Raw genomic sequence first — 22,525 nt, forward strand, 5'->3', positions numbered from 1 at the left:
TTACCCGTCAGAGTATTTTTCTAGCTAATATTCATAAAGGTAGGACCGTTCGCTACTTAATTTGGTGTTGTGCGCATGTAGGATGTACAACGAGTAGGATGGATTCCCAGAACACCTGTGAGGCATCAGTTTCCCAGACTTGGTGTTCCTGTAGCTCAGTTGTGCACTGGTGTCTCCTTCCCTTTTCACTCCAGTTACAGGCAGTTTGTTCTGTTCTGTAAAGGGAGCAATACACACATTTGAAATCTTCCATTTACGAAAAATGGAAACTCTCCCCCCAGAACAAAACAAATACTTGACCACATTTGATTTTTTAAACTTTGATTGAACTCACAAAGCTGACGATCCAGACCCCAGCTAGTTAAATTTATTCACTCTTTGATCATCACAGCAGTTTTTCAGCAGTGCAAATTAATAACCGGAAAATAATCTAATTATCTACAAATACTAGGAAATCGTGTGTTATGCTTACACTGATACTCCACTGGAATCACTGATGATTTTTAATCAATTTTCATGTTACAATAGGCTTAAAAAGCAGCTTCCCTTTTCCCCTGTGGGTGTTGTTACATCTCACCTGGTTGAGAAGGCAACTCATTTATATTAAAGGCTACTGCAGATGGCTGGGTTCAAGTCTACCCTAGATCATTTCTTCCTGTATCTTTAAAGTATTACTAAAATAATGTTTTTATATTTTATAGAGAGCTGCCAATCTAGTTGGGATCCAGATTGTCCCCTTCAAACACATAAACAGGCATCAGATCAACATCAACTGAGGCAGGTCTGGTACAATCTAATATTTTATTCATTTTCACTCAATTTTACCAGTGAATACAGAACATTTTAAAGAAATTAAGGGAAAGACCGAGTAATAAATATAGAAATCAATTACTAGGCAGGTTGCTGCAATGATATGCAGCCGATTAATAATCGAGAAGCGATAGCTATGAGCCAACCACCAACATCCCTCTCCAACAGTTTCACTCTCACATGCATGTAATACACACATGCTGGCATGCAAGTGCATGCTCTCTCTAATGTGCAGAACACACACAATCAAACACTCATCCAGGCACAGGTCTGCCTCACTGCCAAGCAGACATTACAAGTACAGTAAAGAGAGCCATTCAAATCTGAAGAGTGATCAAGTTAGCAAAGTATATAAAGAGCACCTGATGTACAGTCTGATGTGTAAGTATTTACAGGCAACATGGGTGAAACACACAGAACTAGAGGCCACAGAATTTCTGCTTCCAACAGGAGCCTGAAAATGGTGTTAGCCTTGGAGTTACTACAGAAAACCCCTTCTAAGCTCACACTTAAATGACATCTACTTTGGATTATTGCAGGATGTTGGTCGGTATACATCAAAGCTTTGCGAAACAGTGCTGACATTTCACAATGACCTTCCAATCTGATCTGCAGAGGTGAAAAACAGCAGGAGCGAGCGACGCTGGTCAGGCGCCGAGGTGGAAACGGGGGATTTTCAACAGGGGTCGGTGAGCGTGAAAAAACCTGAGGATCCTGGCTACCTGCTGCTTCTGGCAGCACCGCAGACAAAGAGAGGGCTCAACACTTTTTTCCCTGTTTGATTGCAAACAATGAGGGGATTTGAAGCTGCTCACGACAGCCATGGCAACGGATTTCGAGTGCCAACCATCATGTATATTTCTTTTTTAGAAGGAGTCAAAAACGACCATAAAGCTGAAAATGCAAAGAGAGGTCGTTTTGAGGCACTGACTCTGGCTTTTTCTCGTAAAAGTCGAACGCAGCAAAGGGACAACAAAACGAAATCGCAGCAGGTTTCATACCTCTGACATCAGCTGGGTTTTCATCAACACCTTTAGAGTCACAAACTGTTCCACTACTGAGAGACTAAGATATGGAAGGACACAGTCTGTGCTGGTCTCACAAAAAAGCTTCTCTATTCTCTTCGTTTCTCTAATTTTCTACCACAGCCACATTCATTGAGGTTGCTACAATTGTTGCACTGATAGATAACAGTACCATGAGGTGATATGTGTAATGCATGTCCAACAGATCTGAGAAAATATTTCCCTTTTGAAGATGCAAACTCTTTGATATCCTACAGAGTAAGAAAATGCACAAAAACAAACTGTTTTTGTGTATTTAGGTAGACGTTGCATTGCTGTGGAAGAGCTACATTAGGTCAAGCATGTGATGCAATAGATTCCTGCAGAAAGGCAGCTAACTGAACTAACATGTTGGTGCTCCTCGCTATAAAATTGGCATCCTGGAAGCACTGAATCATGGGATTACAATCCCAATCCGAGTAAAATCTGAAAGCAAGGCATGGATGTGTTTCCCTCAAAGAGTTCAACAATGTAGGTACTTCTTTTCAACTGTTTACTGTTACACTTTGCAGGCGGCAATGGCTTAAACCGCCAGTCACACTTTTAATATTCAGAATCCAATAAATGCTTTTGTGTAGTCCTAGTCATTGCAGGCGATTATGAATGGACTTCCACAACTGGGACATTCCAGCATCCACACGGCAGTAAAGCCAGTGATCAGCAATCAAGCTCGTCCTGGACAATCCTGTCCATCAATCTTCTCTCGGAGGTGAGGAGTCTTTTTCACTGGTTTCCCCTCTCCTGTGTTGTTCAAAGGTCAGCGCCACATCTGACCCACAAGGGGGTTTCCACCATGTCCCTAGACTTGCTCCCAGGTCACCGGAGGTTGAGGGCCAGGGCCACTGTAAGGACGATGCCCATGAGCATCAGAAAAGGCAGCCAGGTCTTCAGAAAGCCTGCACAGCTGGAGAGAGATGACAGGAAAACCAAGGTGAGGAAACAAGCATGCATGTGGTGATGTACACAAATACAAATCGGGGGAATGAGCTCTTATTTTTTTATGAGCCCCCTCCCATCCCAACCACAGCCCTTATAATGACCAGCAGAAGACAAGGGACATGGCATCTTCAACCTTGTTCTTCCTGTAACTATGGCAACAATCAGTGTAGATGATATGCACATCTTAATTTTTTTTTGTTTAACCCTGCTGAGAGGCAAAACAAGCAGCTGGTGTGGAAAGCTAAAAAACTAAGAGAAAAATAAGTTAATTAGAGCACAGACATCACACACACTGGTGTCTGGACTTTAACATTTGGGATAAACAAGCAAAATAGAAAGTAACTGATGCCAGCCACACAAGACATTTCTAAATGTTCTAGAAAGCAAGGGTTGCATGTACGCTGTGTCGGAGTAAAGTAGCAAATGTTCAGTTGATCGCAGGGACATTTAACGACATTGTATACAGGCTGTTATTAATCTCTGGCTCTCTTCCACAGCATGTCTTTTATCCTGTCTTCCTTCTCTCATCCCAACCGGTCGTGGCAGATGGACGCCCCTCCCCGAGCCTGATTCTCTAGGAGGTTTCTTCCTGTTAAAAGGGAGTTCTTCCCTTCCCACTGTCGCCAAAGTGCTTGCTCATAGGGGGTCATATGATTGTTGGGTTTTTCTCTCTATGTATTATTGTAGGTCTTCCTTACAATATAAAGCACCTTGAGGCGACTGTTGTTGTGATTTGGCGCTGTATAAATAAAATTCCGAATTCTATACAGCCGTGCGGACATCAACTTGAGAGAAAAGAAGGTCGATGATGTTAGCGATGCTTCTGTTAAGCCACACTCAGCAAACTTAAATTGTGTGTGTGTCTCTGTGTGTATGTGCACCATAGTATATAAGGCACAAAGGGCTACACGTTTCTGTGGCATCTGTGAGAAGACTAGCGGAATAGCAAGATTTTTTCTTGAGTTTAATCGACCAGTAAAGCAGTCACAAGAAATATCCTTAGATCAAATAAGACTAAATATTGAGGCCGCTCTGCATAATTAAGTAAGAGTGATTAAGTTATACTAAACAACCCTTTAATATTTTAATCACCAAGCAGGTAGTCAGAGCACATTTTCAATTAAGAATAATTTAAAAAAAAAAATAACTTTGAGTGACTGCGACAACTTCAGAGGTCTCATCTATTCCTGATACTTTCTGACAATTACTGCAGTTTTGCTGGGATGTGTAGTTTTCTTTATTGTCATGCTATAATTTAAAGACACTCCAGTAATGTCCTATATACACTCTTATTATTTCCCCAAGAATCAGGTCTCTCTCTCTTGTCCTGAGACACAACAGGTTCAAGGCATACCTGTGAAATTATGTCCGAACCCCTGGGATTCCACAGAGAAACCTCATTCACAGGCTTCAGCCCTACTTCTTAGGCAGGCTTTGAAGAGAGCAGCTGTGGAGTACAGGGCTTGCACTGTATCACCTTCTAAGGTAGACAGCCTTCAGATATCTTGAGAATAAGGATGATAGTCACTAATACTATGTGCATTCCTCTGAAAGTAGTTCACTTCAGTGCTCCCCGGTAGATTGAATTTTTTTAAAAGGATACTGTTAATCTGTTCATGCTGATCTGGACCAAGTGAAACATCGAGTAAAACATCACTAGATCATTGTAACTGAGGTTCGATTTGGATAGAAGATTCATGTGATTAATAATTGTGTTTGCTTTTTAGCAACAGTCTACAGTTGAGTCCTACAAGAGGTTTAAAAAAAAGAAAAAAAAAGAAAGAAAATTAGCATGAACTGAGCCTCTAAATGGGTTTGTAAGCTTCTCCTGAATTCTTAATACTTTGTCAGGAAAACAGTAAACCGGTGAAGTGATTTATTGAACCATATAAACATGCACGAAAATAGAGTACATAAGGCAAAATAAAAAGTTTGTGTACAATTCTAACAAGCTTGAAAATCAATCTTTGGTATGACGAAGTGAAGCTTTTGATCAAAATGACTGATCGGTGGATGAGCTGGGGACTGGTTGCTGTCAGTTAGGATTACTCCAATTTCTCTCCCTTCTCTGCTCTCTGTTTCACTGTATGTGCATCTCATCCCACAGACAGTATAGAGCACATAAGAGACAAACAGAGCTTGTTGGCATAGCCAACCAGAAATGCCTCCAGACTGATCTTAGTTGTTCTTCATGCACTGTTACGTTTAGGTTCCAGTAAGCCAGTAAATTGCTGCTGATGTGTGGTGCAGTACACGCAGAACAATGCAGAATGGAAAGGAATGGATCCACTATTCAGCCTAGCTATTTGAATTCAGTACTGAACCAATATCTGATACACACCAGAGTAGGTCATCAATAACTTCCTGTTGCACTGTTTGCCCACTAAAAACTCCACATCAACTGTTTTTCTGTCTCTCAGGTTTCCATACACACTGAGCTTGTCTTACCTCACATGCTTTCCGTGGATGAGAGCGAGGAGGCAGAGGTTGACCATGTTCCAGGAAGTGCTGTTTTCATATCGCATCAGATTCAGAGCCATTGCGACATGCGAGTGGCAGTTATCACAGCATAGGTTGTGCTTTGGAGAAGACAACATTATCAAGAATCATTCCCAATATTGCCTCAACTGTGAAGTGAAGAAAAGTCATTCACACAGACCACATATTTACCATCCTGTGTTTATACTCCTCTGAAGCGTCATGCACAGCTGTGTCCCAGGCATTGGAGCCGCTGGTGTAAACCTTGCTTACATCAAGCATCCAGTATCTGGATTTGAGGAAAAAAAACACTTTATTGTTGTGTATGACAGATGTAAAGAGACAAGTCGTTCATTAATTAAAAATACGTTTGAAATTACATTCAAATATGATTTTTATTTACTTTGTTGGTTGTCCAAAAGCCATGTTGTCCTCCTGCAAAAGATGAAATATTTCTTTAAGTCACCTGTGGTCACTGAAACGTGTTTTATGTTGTTTGGGGTTTTTCTTTTGGGTGGTTGGGTTACATCAAAGCACTAAACAAAGACACCACCATTAGGCCAAAACTTGTTCAGCAAACTATTTAGCAATGTAAGGTTGAATAATGATGCCTAATGAGCAGCACCAGAGACATTTTCGGCACCCTAATAGCCGGAATATGTAGTTTAGCATCAATTTAGGAAATGGGTCTAACATCCTGTTTGTTAGGATTCGCTATTGTGTTCGCTTGTTTGTGTATACAAGTCAAAATGGATCCAAGCTGCAAGCTCTCTGTACTCTTTCTTCTATTACAAGGAATGGTGTACCTTCCATTCCCATTAAAGAAAATGACATTTTGTAACAAACAAATCTGAATGTTTAAAAAAAAACAAAACAAAACAAAACAACATATTTGGGTATTATTAAATTCCTAAATAGGAAAACGAATTATTAATAAATTATCCTTCGCTTCATGTTTGCTTTATGTATTAATAATCATGGCAATTTTATGTGCTATAAATATTGGATAGCGGGCTGTTATTAACTAGTTCCAAACTTTTTTCTTAGCTAGAATTTTTAAAGAATCTGTTAAACAATAGTTTGATGACACAAAAGTGCTGCACAACAAAGCTCTCTTTAGGAATTTCTACAGCCACAAAGACAGAATGTTTTCTGACACAAAAGCCAAACATCGCTATTTTTACCACAGCACAGCATAATCCAGCGGTGGCACTGCAAATGTATGAAAATGCTCATGAGATTACTGGGAGAGTACTTTGTAGCACTAAAACGACACTTGATTAATGATTTCCTGCACTACTGTGAAACATTCTTACTGGTCCTACTGGAAAAAATCGATGTCTCAGATTAAAGCACAATAGTGCTGTGCCTTCATTTGCTCATACTGTACAGTGTATATTTGTAGATGTACAGCCAATCTATTCATTTCTATTTTTTATTCTGTGTCACAACTGAGAAATATTGGATTTAAAGGCAACAGGTCGCAAGGCACAGCGCGTCCGATTTTTATTGGACCCTTTGTTAAAACTAACAGTGAGCTCTTTACGCTCATATCTATCACGAACAAGGGCATTTTACCATAGTAAATCCAACATAAAAGGCTAAAAGATTGTTTGCTGCACAACTTCAGTCAGTACTCACTGAAACAAAGTAAGGCCCAGCAAAGTCCCGGATGACTCCAGTGGAAGTGCAGATACCCATGTGACCAATGAAGGGAAACAGCCATCTGACAGAAACAATTAAAAAAAAAAAAAAAAATAAAAAAAATAATACACACAAACAAACGTGCAAAGTTACCACAACTACATTGAAGTACTATTTAAGAGGCCCTGACTGCAAAAGTTGAGATTACACAAGCCAACACAAACACACATACACACACGTTTGATTAGTGTAATACTTACTAGTAATATCACTGAAAACAAAGGCAATAGTATGAGTTTTAAAGCAACTGCATTGTCATATTAAAAGTTTGAGTACGATATACTTTTGCAGAACTATAACACTGACTACTGACCCAAAGTCCTCAACGCCTGACTTTAAGGATATCACTTAACAACTGGCATGTTTACCACTTTGTTTGCTTCGTATCGGTGATCCAAGTATTTGCATATTTATATTTGCACTTACAAACATCTCCAGTTTAAACCGTGCTCATTAAATGTAACCGTTCTTCATGCACAGCTGTAACTCAGACATTTGTTAGCAGCGAAGGTAATCTAATATAAATCATTTTTGGAAGAAGGGCAGCAACAGGAAGGTACTGTGCGTCTGCTAGCTAGCTAAGCTAGTGCTGTCACTTCGTGCACATTCTGGAGCAGTTAGCCAAAAAGCGATAACTCACGATAACACGGGGATAGGTGTCCACACTATACAGTAAGGATAGCGACTGGCCTCCGGGTTAATTTTCTCCGAAGCTATGTGGTAATTCTTCATGCTCTCTTTTTCAACATCCGCCATCACCAGCTGTGGACTATGAACTTCGTTTGTCCCACCGCGTCAAGCTACCCGGATATTCAGGGGGAAAAAAATCTTACTGTCAAAATAAAATACCACAACTACTTTTAGTTTGGCAAACATCGTTAAGACGGCATCAGTATCAACAGTTATGCTAAATTCACCGACATTATCGCCACATCTGAGAAAACTAGAGACAGAATAAAAGCGCAAACCACTTTTATAAAAGTTACATCGTTTACTTTGAAAGGTCCAACCAGAAGCGCCTTCTCTTATTTGATGAGACTTCACTATTCTGGCTTCACTGTCCTGTTGGATTCGTGACAGTAGTTGTTTCCGGGATACTTTTATGCCTATGAGGAATCAGTCACCAGTGGGATACGTGTGTGCGTGTGTGTTTGCACACAAAGTAGGGAAAGTTGTGTTTGGTCGATTATTTGTTCTAACAATGCTTCTTGGCAATAAATCTTATGCTGATGGAAAGTCGGTTTATTTCCCATTAAATGGTTCCACATTTGTAAGGAAAATGCATTTTTGTGAGTATGTGGATTGCATCCATAAAAATAAAATAAAATAAAATAAAAACAAAATAAAAAAAACCCCACACAAACTGGGATCACTAACTTTTCTGAAAATGTACAACCAAAGAAAGGGGTATCCAGGAAATTTTTCTGTTTTTATTCCATTATTATTTCCTTTATTGACAAAGAAAACATTTATTCCTTTTATTTTTTCACTCAGAGTGGATACAGCCTATAAGTGCTTTACTCAAGAAAAGCTCCCTGGGTTGTACTTACAGTTGTTAACACTCATCTAAGAGCAGGGTGTGGGCAAGAGGTGCTGAAAGGAGGAAAAGGAGGTGGTCTTCAGGGAAACCAAGATAATAAGAGCGGAAGAAGATAAGAACGTGTGTGTGCGCATGTGAAAACCTATAGTATCAAGGTTATAAAAACATCAAAAAGCTTAATTTTACATTTAAAATAAGATAATTATTTAATCCAACACAATGGGAAATGGTACAGCTAGCTCCCATGCTCCCTGTTTCTCATTGTTACGCCCCTCTGCAGCCCCTAATCTCCTCAGTGTGTTCAGCTGTTGTTAATTGGCCACACCTAGTCAGGTGTGGATAAAAGCATACCTGAGACAGGCTTTCAGGGGAAGCTCACTAGCCCTTGCCTTGGTAGTACCAGCTATTTTAGCCAATTTGCTGTGCGTTAGATAGCAAGATAGAACCTCTTCTCACCTAAATTCTGGTGTTCGTCTCCTTATTTATGTTCCATTTTTTGAGCCGGGTCGTAACACTCATGAAAATGCCATAAAATGTCAACACATGGTAGGAAGAAACAGGCAGACATGTGGACACGTTTTGCATTTGATGTCAAGGAAAGTAAAATGCTTTGAAAACTGTGTGGACAACTCTCACTAGTAAAAACACGCCAAACTTTTACACTGTTAGTCAACTGAAACACTATAATCTTATGCTATTTAATTGAGTAAAACTATACGAATTTAGATGCCTAAATTATGACTGAAACTAAAAGATGTTTTAGTCAAAACACTCAAATTAAAGTTTTTCGTCTCAAAATAATTGAGCCTGTGGAATGAGTCTGATCTATTATACAGTGTGTGGCTGTGGCCAAATATTTAGGAACATCCTTCAAAAGCAGTAATAGCCAAACCTTCCACTTAGCAGAGAGATATGATAGGGCACAAACAAGACAACGATGATGATGATGACATCACTCTATTTGAAGGGGGCAGAGAAAACATTTTTGTGAGACTTACAGATTTTCACTCATCCTTCCATGACCTTTTGGGCATATTTGTACCTGCACTATGTATCTAAATTACTTTGTAACTTTGGGGAACAAATACATCCACTCAGACTCTTTAAGACTTTGCCAAGAAAACTTCCCAGTTTTGAGTCGAACAGGTCCGTTGTTATCATCCAAATTCAATCTCGCCACCAGGGCTTTAATGGAACTTCTATCCTGTTTATTGCAAAGGCCCTCTATTTGTTTCCATGCCAGCGCACAGAAACCCTCCAGCACTGTGGAGGTGGAGGGCTCCAGAAGGAGTTATCTATGGCAGTGGTGGAAATGGAAACAAAGATGAACCCAAGGGATCCACCAGGGCTCTGTGTACTCTATACTGGGTCCCATTAGATGTGACAGGTGATAAATTGTGCGAAGGGCAAAAACAAACTACTCAGCAAAAGCAGGCAGACGTTGATAAAGGAAGGCACACTGGGCTCATCATTGGGGAGCTGAGGGAATTCTCCGGCAAAATGCCACCTCGATTTCTGGCTGAGCCATCCAACCCAATTAGGCCTGGAGACGGGCTGCTTTAGGGACTGTAACTCTGTGACACGGTATTCTTTTCAGTCATAGGTTTGGAAAGTAAAATGTCAAGCATCCGATAGTTTCCAGTTCAGCTCCCCGGACAGTGGTTACACATCCAAGAAATGAAAAGAGGGTCTAATTACACACTTTTAGAAACATATTTAGTTTGTGAATGTTTCTGAAAGGATGTGTAAAAAAAAAAAAAGGAAAGGAGGTTAAAAGTTATCATTTTTACTGGCTAAAAAGGGCGTAATTAGAGAGAGGAAAACACTCCCTGCCTTTGCTTTGCAGCAACACAGGGCTTTCCCTCATTGTTACTTTACAGTCACAAAAGCGGAAGTGCTTGTCAGACACACACGCACACAAACCTACTTCTTACAATCAATCAGTCCGCTGATTGATTGTGATTTGCTGAAGTGGGGATATTGATATCTTTTTTGATATTACATGAAGGCTCACATTTTTAGGTCTGTTTGTTTTGAGGGCTAAAGTCCCAAATATCTTCGCTCGCTGCAAATAGTATGTAGCACTTAGTTTGTTGTGATATGAATGACTGACTAAAGAATCGCAGGTACAGCAGAGCTTAAAGTAAAATGATGAGGGGGTCTAAAAGTGTTGTGTTTACTTCTAAAAACACTTTGATATGAGCTGAGCATGAGGTCAAATGTATTGTAGTTGTAATGCAAATCTTTCGTAAGTCACCATTTACACTGGACTAAATTAATCCACACTTCACTAAACACACTGCATCTTACTGCAGGCTGCAGACTTACTTAATAAGATCAGACTGGTGATGATGTTCAGGAGGAGGAGCACATACAAATGGCATGGTGGAGGAGTACAAGTATCTGACGCTCCACAGCACTTTCTCACTTTCAGTACCGCTGCCATAAGGACACAAGCAGGAAATCTTCCATACCTCGTGCAATAATGCTCTACAGTGCAACATATGTGAATAGCAGATTCCTCTGTTCTTCTGATAGTGACATTCATTTTTTTCAAAACTGAATTAAGTAACTCACTTAAAATTCTTTTTTGTTTGATTTTGGAATATTTTACTTGTTTTATTTTATCATTATTTGTATCATTATTTGTATCATTATTATTATTATTATTATTATTATTATTATTATTATTATTATTATTATTATTATTAGTGCATACCTATATTATAATCCTGTTCGGCTGTAAAATAAAAATTATTGTAATGGTTTCATGAGATGCTATTGTTGCATAAATGTAAATAAATACATAAAATTGTTGCTAGATGACACCATACCATCTGCTATAGATAAGAACCTTGAGAGGCCTGGGACCAACCTGTGTGCCAAGTCTTGTTGCTTAAATCCTGATTGTGTAGCAGGAATTGTTGGACAATGAAACAAACACATGGATTATTATAGGAAGATTATAATTGGGGTGTTATATTAACAGCTATAAGAGATATAGCAAAGTTTATCAGTGAAAAAGAAAGACAAACAAAGAGTCTCTCTCTCTCTCACACACACACACACACATACACATATATATACATTTTATATACACACACATACATACATACATAAACACATATACAGTACACACACACACATATACATACATGTATATGTGTATATCTCTCTCTCTCTATATATATATATCTCTATCTATCTATCTCGATATATATATATATATATATATATATATATATATATATATATATATATATATATATATATATATATATATATATATATATATATATATATATACATATATCAGCTGGTGCTTGCAAGGTTTGTTAGTGAGCTGGAGACATAGACAGTAAAATAAGAGATTTAATTTTAAGGTGTTACTTTTAGTTTACATTTTTGTCCACTAGATGTCCCGCTATTCTAGTTTTACAGGAGTGTACTTTTTCTTAGGAATGTACTTCTGCTTTTGACTCTTTTCAAATTTAGTTCATATTCTCCTTTATACACAATATAACTGCCATATTAACGTAAGTGTTTTTGTCCAAATCTATGTCTTCACTATGTCCGATATGTCTTTGAGAATGTTAGAATCAGCTTTAGTGTAGCAATGCAACGACATTTCTCGACCCTTACAAATGATTTTTAACAAAATAAAAGTAGCAAGTATCAACACAACAAAATAAACTCCAATGTAACAGCATCAAAAACAGACAATGTCAACATTAACCATGAGAATGTTAGAGCGTGGAAAAAACAAAGTAGAAACAGGGAGTATGTATTACTAAACGAGTGTGGTTAACAACAGGAAGTGTGCAAATACTTCTGTGAGAGATAAACAGTGAGGAGTGGCAAACATTGTAGTCTTTGCGTTTTGGTTTTTTTTTTTTTTATCAGCACACTTATGTCTATATTTAAAACTGTGAAGAAAAACAGGGTTACTGCTGATGTGTCTGTAACACTAAAAGACACTCTGCCTGCTCAAGTAAATGTAGATGAAGTTACACACACGTTATGGATGTTATGTGAAAGATTAGAGCATGAGTACAAATTTACAGTTCTAATACTGCTCAAGAAAACCAGCTTTTAATGAACTTCGAGACAGTTTCTTTCTCTCTAATTAACTGGTGGCTCTGTGAATGTGTGTCTGACTGATCTTTGCTTATCAGAAACAATTCTTTAATTCTACTTCACACTTGGCAGGTACATAGCTGTGAACCAAGTATGCTGTTAACTTTGAAGTTGTTGGAAAGACGAGTCTCACACTGTGGACTAACACTGATTTTATGTTCCACATTCAAAATAATTAGTCTTCTAAACAGAAGTCCTTATGGGACATAACCTATTTTACCTACTTTATTTGACCGCAACCAATTGCTCTGAAAAAAGAAGAAACAACCACTATAAATAACTCTATTTGTCAGGTCATTCTATGTCAAGTTGCAATCAATTACGTCTTGATGCTAAATGGTTTTGGACACCATCCAGCTGCTGAAAAGATCAAAGCAAGCACTTATTCAGAGTTGAGCTTTCTTTTCCTGTCGTGGGCAATGTGGCACGAAAGAAGTGGTTAAAACTGTTAAGGATAGTCTTTAAGACTTTCAATAACAATCTTTTCTTAAATTACAACAGCATAAGTTATTATGGCATGCACATTCAGGTTGATAGCCAGAAGGGAAAAGAAGGAGGTCAAACAAAAGACACAAAATAATTTTCTGAAACATGGAAAACACACAAGAAAAAAAAAGAAGAAGACTATTATTCCTGTATGTGGGTTGATGCAAACAGTAATTTGACTGCAATACTGCCTCATCGTGTGCGTTGTATTCCAGTACATGTTGTGACCTGGTGCTTAATATGGAGGGTTTCGTTTACATAAATAAGCCATTTACAATATATAAAAAAGAAGCCCTTGATACTCACAATAATGCATATTAATGCATCCCCCTCAATGCTCATGCATACAATACACAACACCTCTGGGCATTTAATGCATTTTACATGTTCACTCATCATATGACTATATGGCACAACCCCTTGGGGTTTAGATTAGATTAGGTAAAACTTTATTAATCCCTCGGGTGGGTTCCTCCGGGAAATTCAGTTTCCAATAGCACAGCACCGATAGAAGTTACAGAATGTGAGCAGAACATATATAAATACAGAGACATATATAAATACAGAGTAGGGCTGGGCGATATGGCCTAAAATCCATATCACGGTATAATTTGAAGCATGTGCTGTAACGATATATATTGCAATATATTCTTTTTTCTGTATAACGTATTTTACACACTATAAGGCACACTTACAATCCTTTAATTTTCTCAAACATCGAGAGTGTGCTTTATGTATGAATTCTGGGTGTGCTTACTGACCTCGAACCTATTTTATGTGGTACACAGCACGCCGTCAAAAATGTTTTAGTACGACTTTGGTAAACTATGAAGGTGCACCGCTTAATGGATTGTTGGAGCATTACGGCTGCCGTAGTCAGGAGCCTCGCGGAGTAATCTGGGTCCTAAACTCCGTTAACATCAGGTCCCAAAGTCAAACGAACACTGTGGCATCACTGAGATTTAAAAACTGTCTAAATTCTTTCATCTTTAATAAAATGATCGGCGTTGCTGCTTTACCAGGTGTAACAATTAAGTTTAACATCCAGGCATCCATGAAAACAGAATGTATTAAATTCAACGGAGTTAGAAGTTAGCAGGAAGTTAGCTCGCTAGTTTCCACCTAAACAGATGTACCATGTTCTGACAGAGATTTCTGAAAAATTGAAAACGTACAGCTCTGCTATCACTTCCATCACAAATAAAGACAGAAAACTAAACAGCAGTGACTTTTGTAGGGTTACTGAAGTCGGACTAGCTGGTATATAATGATGTGCTACGTGACCGCTAGCAAAACAGCTACGTTAGCATAACATTAGCATAGTGAAGCTGAAGGATGAACGCTAACTTTTTACCACTCGATAAAAGTTAACGTGAGAGTTTCTGCTGGTTAGGGAAAAATGGAGTTGCATGGCAGAATGCTATCAACGGACCAAACTTCAGTCAGGAGAACAACTGAGATGATCCATCCGCAACATGAGGTTAGTCATTAATATACTGCAACATCATGGGAATAGAACAGCTGCGAGAGAATTCAGCACTAATGAATCAAGGCTAGGGAAGTGGAGGAAGCGCAGTTTTTGGCTTTCCCCATATTCCAAAAGTGCTTCGTCTCTTTGCTATTACTGTCGCTCGGCATAATTTGCAGATGATGTTGTTTGCAGCCGCTGCAATGCTTTCGACCAAAACAGGCGCAGCTTGATGACACCATCAACATGCGCTATCGCGGTAGAGCGGTCAAAATCTCTACCGTTGGCCAAATTTATATCGTTTCTACCTTATACCGTTTATACCGCCCACCCCTAATACAGAGTATACAAAAGGGATAAATAGAATAAATAAGAATACGAATACAAAGGAACAAGGGTTATGCTAAAAATCCAATATTATTCCAATGTTAATCCTAAATCTAAACATGCAGATATGACCTTCATTTTGGCTCACTCCCAAAAGCAGCACCTTTATAATAGATCTGAGAGCAAAGTATAGTTGGTACAAATTGTCCTCTTTAAAAGGCACTTCAGAATTTGAGTTTATCTCCTCTGTCTTGTTTCAAGGTTTCCATTCTAAGAAATTCAGAGAAAACTTTTCTATTGCAATACAATGTACAGGTCCTGTGGTGATAAGACAATATTAGAAAGGCAACGCATGCAATGAAAATGCGTTCCTATATCGTGCTTTCGAGGTCTCAGTGGCATAATTCATCACTGTATGCTCCAAAGGTAAAACTGTGTGTTGTGAAATATTTATTCACACTATACAGCTTGTAGTCTGCAGAGGTTATGTCTGACCAATTATTCAGACAAAATAATTACAAAGATCTGTTAGTTTATACTTAAACCACAAAGGACAGTACACAACATCATTAAATCTCACAGTTTACAAAATGACTTGTAACACCTGCTCATTTTCTTGCCAAAGATTTTATAAGAAAATAGATATCTCGAAGCCATAAAACCAGGGCGTATATTAATATAGGGTGTGTCCTTTTAGTTTTATTTTCATCATAGTTTCCAGAGAAATTTGTTTTAGGGTGAACTTTGTTTTTTCTGACAAAGTGTGTTAATCACATTTTTTTTAATGTGAGAACTTTTTTTGGTCAAAATGACTACAATAATAAAACACGTTCGTACAAGCCTCACTATTCAAATCATACTTAAGTGGTGTGGTCATAGCGTGAGTGCCAGGTTATGTAATGCTGTCTGTGTAAACTCTAAACCTCCGGAGCAAAGTCAATGATAACGAATGTTCCAGAAAAATCACCCCGAGGCAGTCTAAGCACCTTCCTCTGCCCTTCCCTCAAACAAATGAACTGATTTAGCATCTGTCCGGGACTTTTGAGACTGAATTAAATGTCTGGAAAGGCCTCTTGTGATTCAAGTTTATTTTCTAATGTCCTCCCAAATGTAGAGTAAGACATATTTCCTAATAAGCTCATGAGAAAACAGCTTCTAAAAATATTTATCTATAACATATTCTTGTGCACGTGTGTGCGCGTGTGTCAGGCTTAAGGCAACGCACTTCGGAGACTTTCTTTCGGTACTTCGTTTTAATGTTTTTAGAAAACCACCTTCTTCCTCAACATCCACCCGGTGTCAGAAAAATAAGAGCACGACTCACCTTCCGGTATACCTTTTCCAAAATAAAACTGTAACCGACATTAAGTTTAACAACCATCCCAGACAATTAAGAATCTCGAATGCAACGAAAAGATAGGGGTAGAAGAACTTCCAATGAGTTTTTTTTTTTTTTTTTAATTTTATAATGCAGAAAAAGCAAATCTTCGTATTTCTAGCAATTATTATTAGATTTGACTTCCAATTATCAGTAGTTTTTTTTACAGTACTTAGTTTTTAGAGCATATGTTCTATACTTTGGGAAGTACCCCTGATATGCCTCTTTGTAACTAAAACAAAGTCATTCTCCTGCACAAGAGACTAGCTTTAATGCGTGAAAACTGGAAAGGTGTTGAAGACAGTGTGTTGGTTTTACATTCATCGGGGGTATTTAGCACTGGACTCTATAAGGTTCAGTTGTTAGTTCAGTGTTGGGGGTGTTTGGGGAGGGATGACATTTTATTATGTATGTATTTATTAATTTGCAACGGAAACAAAACTATACTGCTAACAGGAATAACAACGATGTATGACTGAAAAATAAGGCTTTTAATTGGGTGGGGTAAAAGACTAAACTTCCGGCCGCATTTCCAGCGCCTCGACGGTCGCTTCAGAAGAGCGATTCAATCTGTTGAACGTACTGTCGGCAGGCGGAGGAGGAAGGAGCGGTCGTTTTACCGGCGGACATCGACAAAACCCAGGCTGGCAGGTGAGACATCATCCATTTATGACTTCATGGGTAGTTGAACACTAAACAGACCGCTAATGTTATGGACACATTAAGTCGAATAAGTCTCCTTTTAATTTTAAAGAACTGTTTTGGGAGGGAGGTTTTCTCCCCAAGACTCTGCAGGTAGCATACACACGATTATCTGGTAAATCGACACCACTTTAGCGAGGGAGGTTTGATATTCAACAGGCTGTAGCATGCTTTTAAAAATGGGAGGGGGGCTTATGTAGGCAGTAAACTGGTGTGAGGTGCTGCGTTTTTTCTCGATGTCGCGTTCTTATTCTACAATAGCATGCTACTGCAAATTAATATACAAAACTTTCTTTTTTTTTAATCCTTCCTTTGCTGAAATACAGACCGGAAGAGGAGGCTGGAGAACCGAGCTCAGGACCGGTTCTAGCCTGCTACAGTTAAGTGAGGGCGGCCAGTTACAAAGAATAGACGCAACTTGGGCCAGACGTTAACATAAACAGCTAGTTACCCACAGGTTGCAGGGTTTGAGTCTTTTCTCTGAGGTCTGTTCACATGATTTCCGTCAAAAATCACCACAACAAAATTCACCTGCCAATCCAGCAGGACAGCACAGTAGCACCTTGGTCACACACTGCACCCCAACAGTGTACTGAGTGAGATAAGGGGAGCTTTAACCTTTCATCATCTTTCCATTGCTTCCCCTCTTGAAGCCCATTACAACTTTTGCTTCTTCTAGATAGGACTTGTGGACCAAATGTTTTATTTGTTGCATCATCTTGGCTGAAGCTGAAATAACCTGTGAAAGAGAGGATAAAGCACACAGCTGCAAACGAAAGGGGCGCGCTTTGTTTGTAACACAAGGGGGGGAAAGCTGACGGGTTTATATGACGAATTTTGTTGATACTTCTGAAGTACAGCAGTCAGGAATCAAGAGCTGTAAGAGCCGCACAGTTCATCCAAACATAGAGACACAAACTCTCTCTAAACCCATACGACAAAAGCTGCCTCACTCTTCTTGGTGTGTCAAAATGTTTTACTGTGAAGACTCTTTAAAACCGGGCCCTCACAGCAACAGCAAGATAATGACTTGAGAGCAAAATAACTGCTCTAATTGAAAACTTAGTAATACACATGCACGAGCACACATGAAGTGGCAGCTTCTCTCAGAGCTCTGCAGCCAATCATCAAAGATGTAAATAAGGAAAAATGTTTCTGTTTTTTGGAGGGGAGTGTGGTAATGACTAAAACATCTCAGCATAGATATATTGTCTTGTTACGCGCATTAGCTTAAGGTGGGAAGAGAAAGAGCATTAGGACATAGTTTAACAACACAAAACTGCTCCGACAGGTAGAGTGGAACTACTCTACCTGTCAGTGACTCTATATGACATCTGCATGAGGTAAAGCAGGCTCTATGTTTGAGTGTTTCTACAAGCACCAGGACTGTGTATTACCTTAAAAGTGTAGTGGTTGTAGATTTCCCTAACATGTGTAAACAAATCCCTGGGAGTGTTGTGTCAGCAAGGGCATCCAGCACAAATGTGTGACAAATCAATTATTTAGATCCATCTACTATGGATGACCCCTTGCAAATAAGGGAGCAGCTAAATGAAGCTTTTACAAGTAGAGGGCCTGTGCTTGTTGCCTTTCCCTGGCTTCATAGTAGACGCTCCAAGAGACACAGTGGTTTGTTTCTTTAAACCTCTGGGACTTTGGAGAATGTTAGCAACAAAAGGATGGGGGAGTGGGAGATGTTAGAGACCTGTTGTAATCTACTCAACAATAGACGGATGCTCATAAACTTATAATTAATGCATTGAAAATGCATAGTGGGTTTGCTGTTTGTGGAAGACACCATGTTCCCTCACTGTATTTGAATACAGTGGTCAGGAAGGCTCTCCCTTCTAACTAATCACATTTTAAGTATGTGGGTTGAGAGCAGCCGCATACATAAAACACTGAAGTTGAAGGAGAAAATAAGTCATAGGCGTTGATTTGTAGTCGAGGAAGATTTGAATTCATGCCTTCAGACTCAAGATATAAAACATTATACCCGTGTTTGATCATCAGAGAAGGGCTCCTGTTGACCAAAGAAGTAAAAAGTGATAGATGCCATGCTCTTCTTGCTGGCCTTATCTCCTTAACTGAAGTCTGCACACTCCAAAACATGTTTACACTTCCGGAAGCATTTCCAGATGTTTATACACAAAAACAATCACGAACATGCTCATTTATACCAATATTGTTACAATTACTCAGTGTCAGCAGATTAGACATGCAGCTCTCCCGTCTCTGAGCCGCTGCCAAGAGCTGGCTGAACAGCAAAAACTTTTTCTAGGCTAACATTATACCAGCTAATATTAGGCACGAGCATCATAAAAATCCCACTTTCTCTTGATAAACAGCTAGACTACATTCTCCCGTCATGTGAGAATTTATTCGTTAAGTATCAGAGTTCAGCAATGTTAGATCCACTTCCAAGTTTCATTAACACCAGCGAACAAAAGCTAACTGCTCTGTGTGTGTGTGTGTGTGTGTGTGTGTGTTCATATATACATATTATATACAGGGTTATTATAAAATACTTCACATCAGAAGAACTGCCTAATTGTGCTTTCTGCTTTGAATCCAGAAAAGATCTATTCAAACAATCCCTAGAACCATCACAACAGCCTGCTTTGCCAATGTATATCACTGTTGTTGGAGCATAATGAAATGGTTGAGAATAAAACAAATTTGTGGGTTTTAACTCTAAAAAACTTATCTGCAGGAACTACCCAGTGTGCATCAGCCAGCTACTGACAATCATGGCAACCATTGTGATGGAGAGCATCGGCCGAGTGTTCATCAGCCTGCAACAGATCCGGCAGGTTCCCCAGTTGCTGACTGACGCTGCACCCTCCATGCCCGGCACCGTCAGAGACACTGAGGTTCCCTCCTACTTCCGGGAACGCTACGTCTGCACCGGCTATCGTCCGCTCAACCAAAACTGGCGCTACTACTTCCTGTCCTTGTTTCAGCGCCACAATGAAACCCTAAACATTTGGACTCACCTGGTGGCATTTTTAGTGTTGCTGATTAAATTGTGCCAGCTTACTGAGACTGTGGACTTTATCAGTGATCGTCATTCGTGGCCCCTGCTCATCCTCGTCCTGTCCTCTTTGACCTACTCTGCATTCAGTGTTGTAGCTCACTTACTGGGAGGAAAGTCCGACCTTGCTCATTATTGCTTCTACTTTCTGGACTACGTAGGGGTAGCGCAGTATCAGTACGGCAGCGCTGTAGTCCACTTTTACTATGCTGTTGATGAAAGCGTCCATGGACTGGTGAGTGGTATCTTCATGCCCACTGCCACAATCCTCAGCTGCCTTTCATGTTTGGGATGCTGCTACGGCAAATACTGCAACCACAGCCTACCAACGTGGGTGCGTAAGGTGTGCCAGGTGGTGCCTTCAGCACTCGCCTATTCCTGGGACATCAGTCCAGTGGCCAAGAGACTGTTCTTCTGGTCCAGCAGTGATCCAGCCATCATCTACCACTTTGGCCAGGTGGCGTTCTTCCTCAGCTGTGCCTTCTTCTTCACCTGCCCTCTGCTGGAGCGCTGTTTCCCCGGGCGGTGCGATTTTGTGGGACAGAGTCATCAAATCTTCCACGTTTTCTTATCTTGCTGCACCCTGTGTCAGATCCATGCCTCCTACCTGGACTTTGTGGGCCGCAGGAAGTTGTACTCAAGTCTGCACGGAAGTGGTGATGCTGTTCTGTTTGTGGGGCTGTATGTGGTCACTTTGATTATGTGTGTTGGAATCGCTGCTTTAATGCTAAGGAAAGTGAAACAAGTGCTGGACTTCAAATCAAAGTCCAAATAATCATACAAGCCTTCCTTTAGTGTCACTCCTTTGATAGAAAGGGAACTGATTATTTTTGCAGCATCATGAATAAATAAGTAGCAAATTGCAAGAGGGATAAACAGTGATATTAGAATTTTTATATTCTTATGGATTATTTCTGAATAACACAGAGTTTTTATGTATTAACAAAGCCTGGTGCTTTATTTAAAAGAGTACAATTCTGTAAGTTTAGCAAGATCATTAAAAGTAAAAAATTATTGCCTACATGTTATTCTGTCAATTTACAGTAGTGTTATATAAACAGATGATATGTACTTTGTTAAATTGTCACGTTGTAAGGATATGTTTGTAGTAATGTCTGGAGAGGATCTTAAAATGTGCAAGTAATTATTTTGGATATGTCCAAAGTCCCTGACTTTTCAGTTTTCAGTCAAATGGCAATATTTTATTCAGTCGATGTTATTATAGGCCCTTGAAAGATTGGTGACCTATTCAGAGTGTACCATGCCTTTTGGCCCATGACAGCTGGGATATGTGAGGTCTGCCCCCCTGATCCTGAATTGGATAAACAAAAGAAACTGGATATATGGATAGAGGGATGGATTTACGTTGGTTTTTAACAATGTAACTATAGGCATTCTTTAAAGGTGATTACTGATCACAACTAAAATCAGTATTTCTTTAGGATAAAAAGTCTGCTACACAATTCATGTTCAAACACTACAGCAAAACCAAGTCATATTATAATATAGTGTTGCCAGAGAGCTGCAGTATTTCAGACCTTCACTTTGTGCCTTGGTAGGCATTTTCTTCAGTTGCCTTGAAGGCTGAGTGTTAATGTGCAGAGTCTTCGAAGGAGAGCGTTGGGTTTCTGCATGTAGGCTTTAAAGCTTTGAGGACACACTGGAATGTTGACGTCGACTGCCAGTCTAAGATTTAAACCTCATTTTTTGTTGTTGTGCCACCACAAGTTTCAGCATCATAGCACTTTGGAATATGTATTTAATGTATTTAAGAGAGCTAGATTTTTTTTGTATGAGGCATTTAATATATAATGAAAATCATTTTCAGGTTGTTGTTTTTTTTTCATTTTGTTTTTATACCCTTGTATTCTTCAAGTGTATACCTTTACTGTAATCACTACTGGCAGTGATTGATTGTGCCTTTTAAATGTTAAAGAAATGATTATGAATGTCACATAAGTGCAAAGCAAGGGAGGTTTTTGCTGGTGTTTGTGGGAGATGATAATGCTACTGACCAAGAGGTAAACCAGTGGGATTAGTCAAATAAGCATCTCTGGAGGCAGAAATAGTCTTGTTTTGTTCTGTATGTAACAATGTGAAATGTCTTTCATGTATTAAACCTTTTCTCTATTCATTGTGTGAATTTGTAACAATACTTGCACAACCACAGAAGCTATAACAGTGCTTTTTTTAATGAGGGTGTTAGGTAATGTGCTGCTGAGCCCCGGGGTCGTAGTAATCTTGCCACAGCTTAAAGTATTAACAATGATCAATACAAAATTAGGGAACCTGTTGGTATTGCTGCTAGAAACAAAGAGGATAAGTATGATGTCATGTACTTGCATTTATATAATGCTTTTGTAATTTTACTGATCACTCAGTTCATATTTCTTGTTAACCTTTGTAAAGTAGCCTGGATCAAACATCATCGTAGCTCATATGTAGGCGGACTCTGCAG

At 39.2% G+C, this 22,525-nt stretch overlaps 2 protein-coding genes across 2 annotated transcripts; one reads left to right on the top strand and one right to left on the bottom strand.

The window, feature by feature from the left end:
* Nucleotides 1-784: 784 nt before the first annotated feature.
* tmem222b (transmembrane protein 222b) lies at nucleotides 785-7,804 on the bottom strand. Its single transcript, XM_031741713.2, has 6 exons — nucleotides 7,636-7,804; nucleotides 6,933-7,017; nucleotides 5,695-5,726; nucleotides 5,484-5,580; nucleotides 5,262-5,392; nucleotides 785-2,778 (listed from the first exon to the last, which is right to left on the bottom strand). Exons 1-6 carry the CDS (start codon nucleotides 7,749-7,751, stop codon nucleotides 2,691-2,693), a joined length of 549 nt encoding a protein of 182 aa, XP_031597573.1. The 5' UTR covers nucleotides 7,752-7,804; the 3' UTR covers nucleotides 785-2,690.
* An 8,991-nt stretch (nucleotides 7,805-16,795) lies between these two features.
* On the top strand, nucleotides 16,796-22,201 carry paqr7a (progestin and adipoQ receptor family member VII, a). The gene is made up of 2 exons (XM_031741726.2): nucleotides 16,796-16,982; nucleotides 19,747-22,201. Exon 2 carries the CDS (start codon nucleotides 19,784-19,786, stop codon nucleotides 20,840-20,842), a length of 1,059 nt encoding a protein of 352 aa, XP_031597586.2. The 5' UTR covers nucleotides 16,796-16,982; nucleotides 19,747-19,783; the 3' UTR covers nucleotides 20,843-22,201.
* Nucleotides 22,202-22,525: the final 324 nt, after the last annotated feature.

The sequence above is a fragment of the Oreochromis aureus genome, linkage group 22 (genome assembly GCF_013358895.1).
Source record: "Oreochromis aureus strain Israel breed Guangdong linkage group 22, ZZ_aureus, whole genome shotgun sequence".
Lineage (NCBI taxonomy): Eukaryota > Metazoa > Chordata > Actinopteri > Cichliformes > Cichlidae > Oreochromis > Oreochromis aureus.

Bases quoted from the DNA above. Each gene is read 5' to 3' on its own strand.
- tmem222b (XM_031741713.2), bottom strand. From the start codon at position 7,751: ATGGCGGATGTTGAAAAAGAGAGCATGAAGAATTACCACATAGCTTCG. The intron at 7,018-7,635 runs GTGAGTTATCGC...TGTTTCTGTCAG, and splicing joins ACACCTATCCCCGTGTTATC to ATGGCTGTTTCCCTTCATTG. The intron at 5,727-6,932 runs GTGAGTACTGAC...CATCTTTTGCAG, and splicing joins CTGGGCCTTACTTTGTTTCA to GAGGACAACATGGCTTTTGG.
- paqr7a (XM_031741726.2), top strand. From the start codon at position 19,784: ATGGCAACCATTGTGATGGAGAGCATCGGCCGAGTGTTCATCAGCCTG.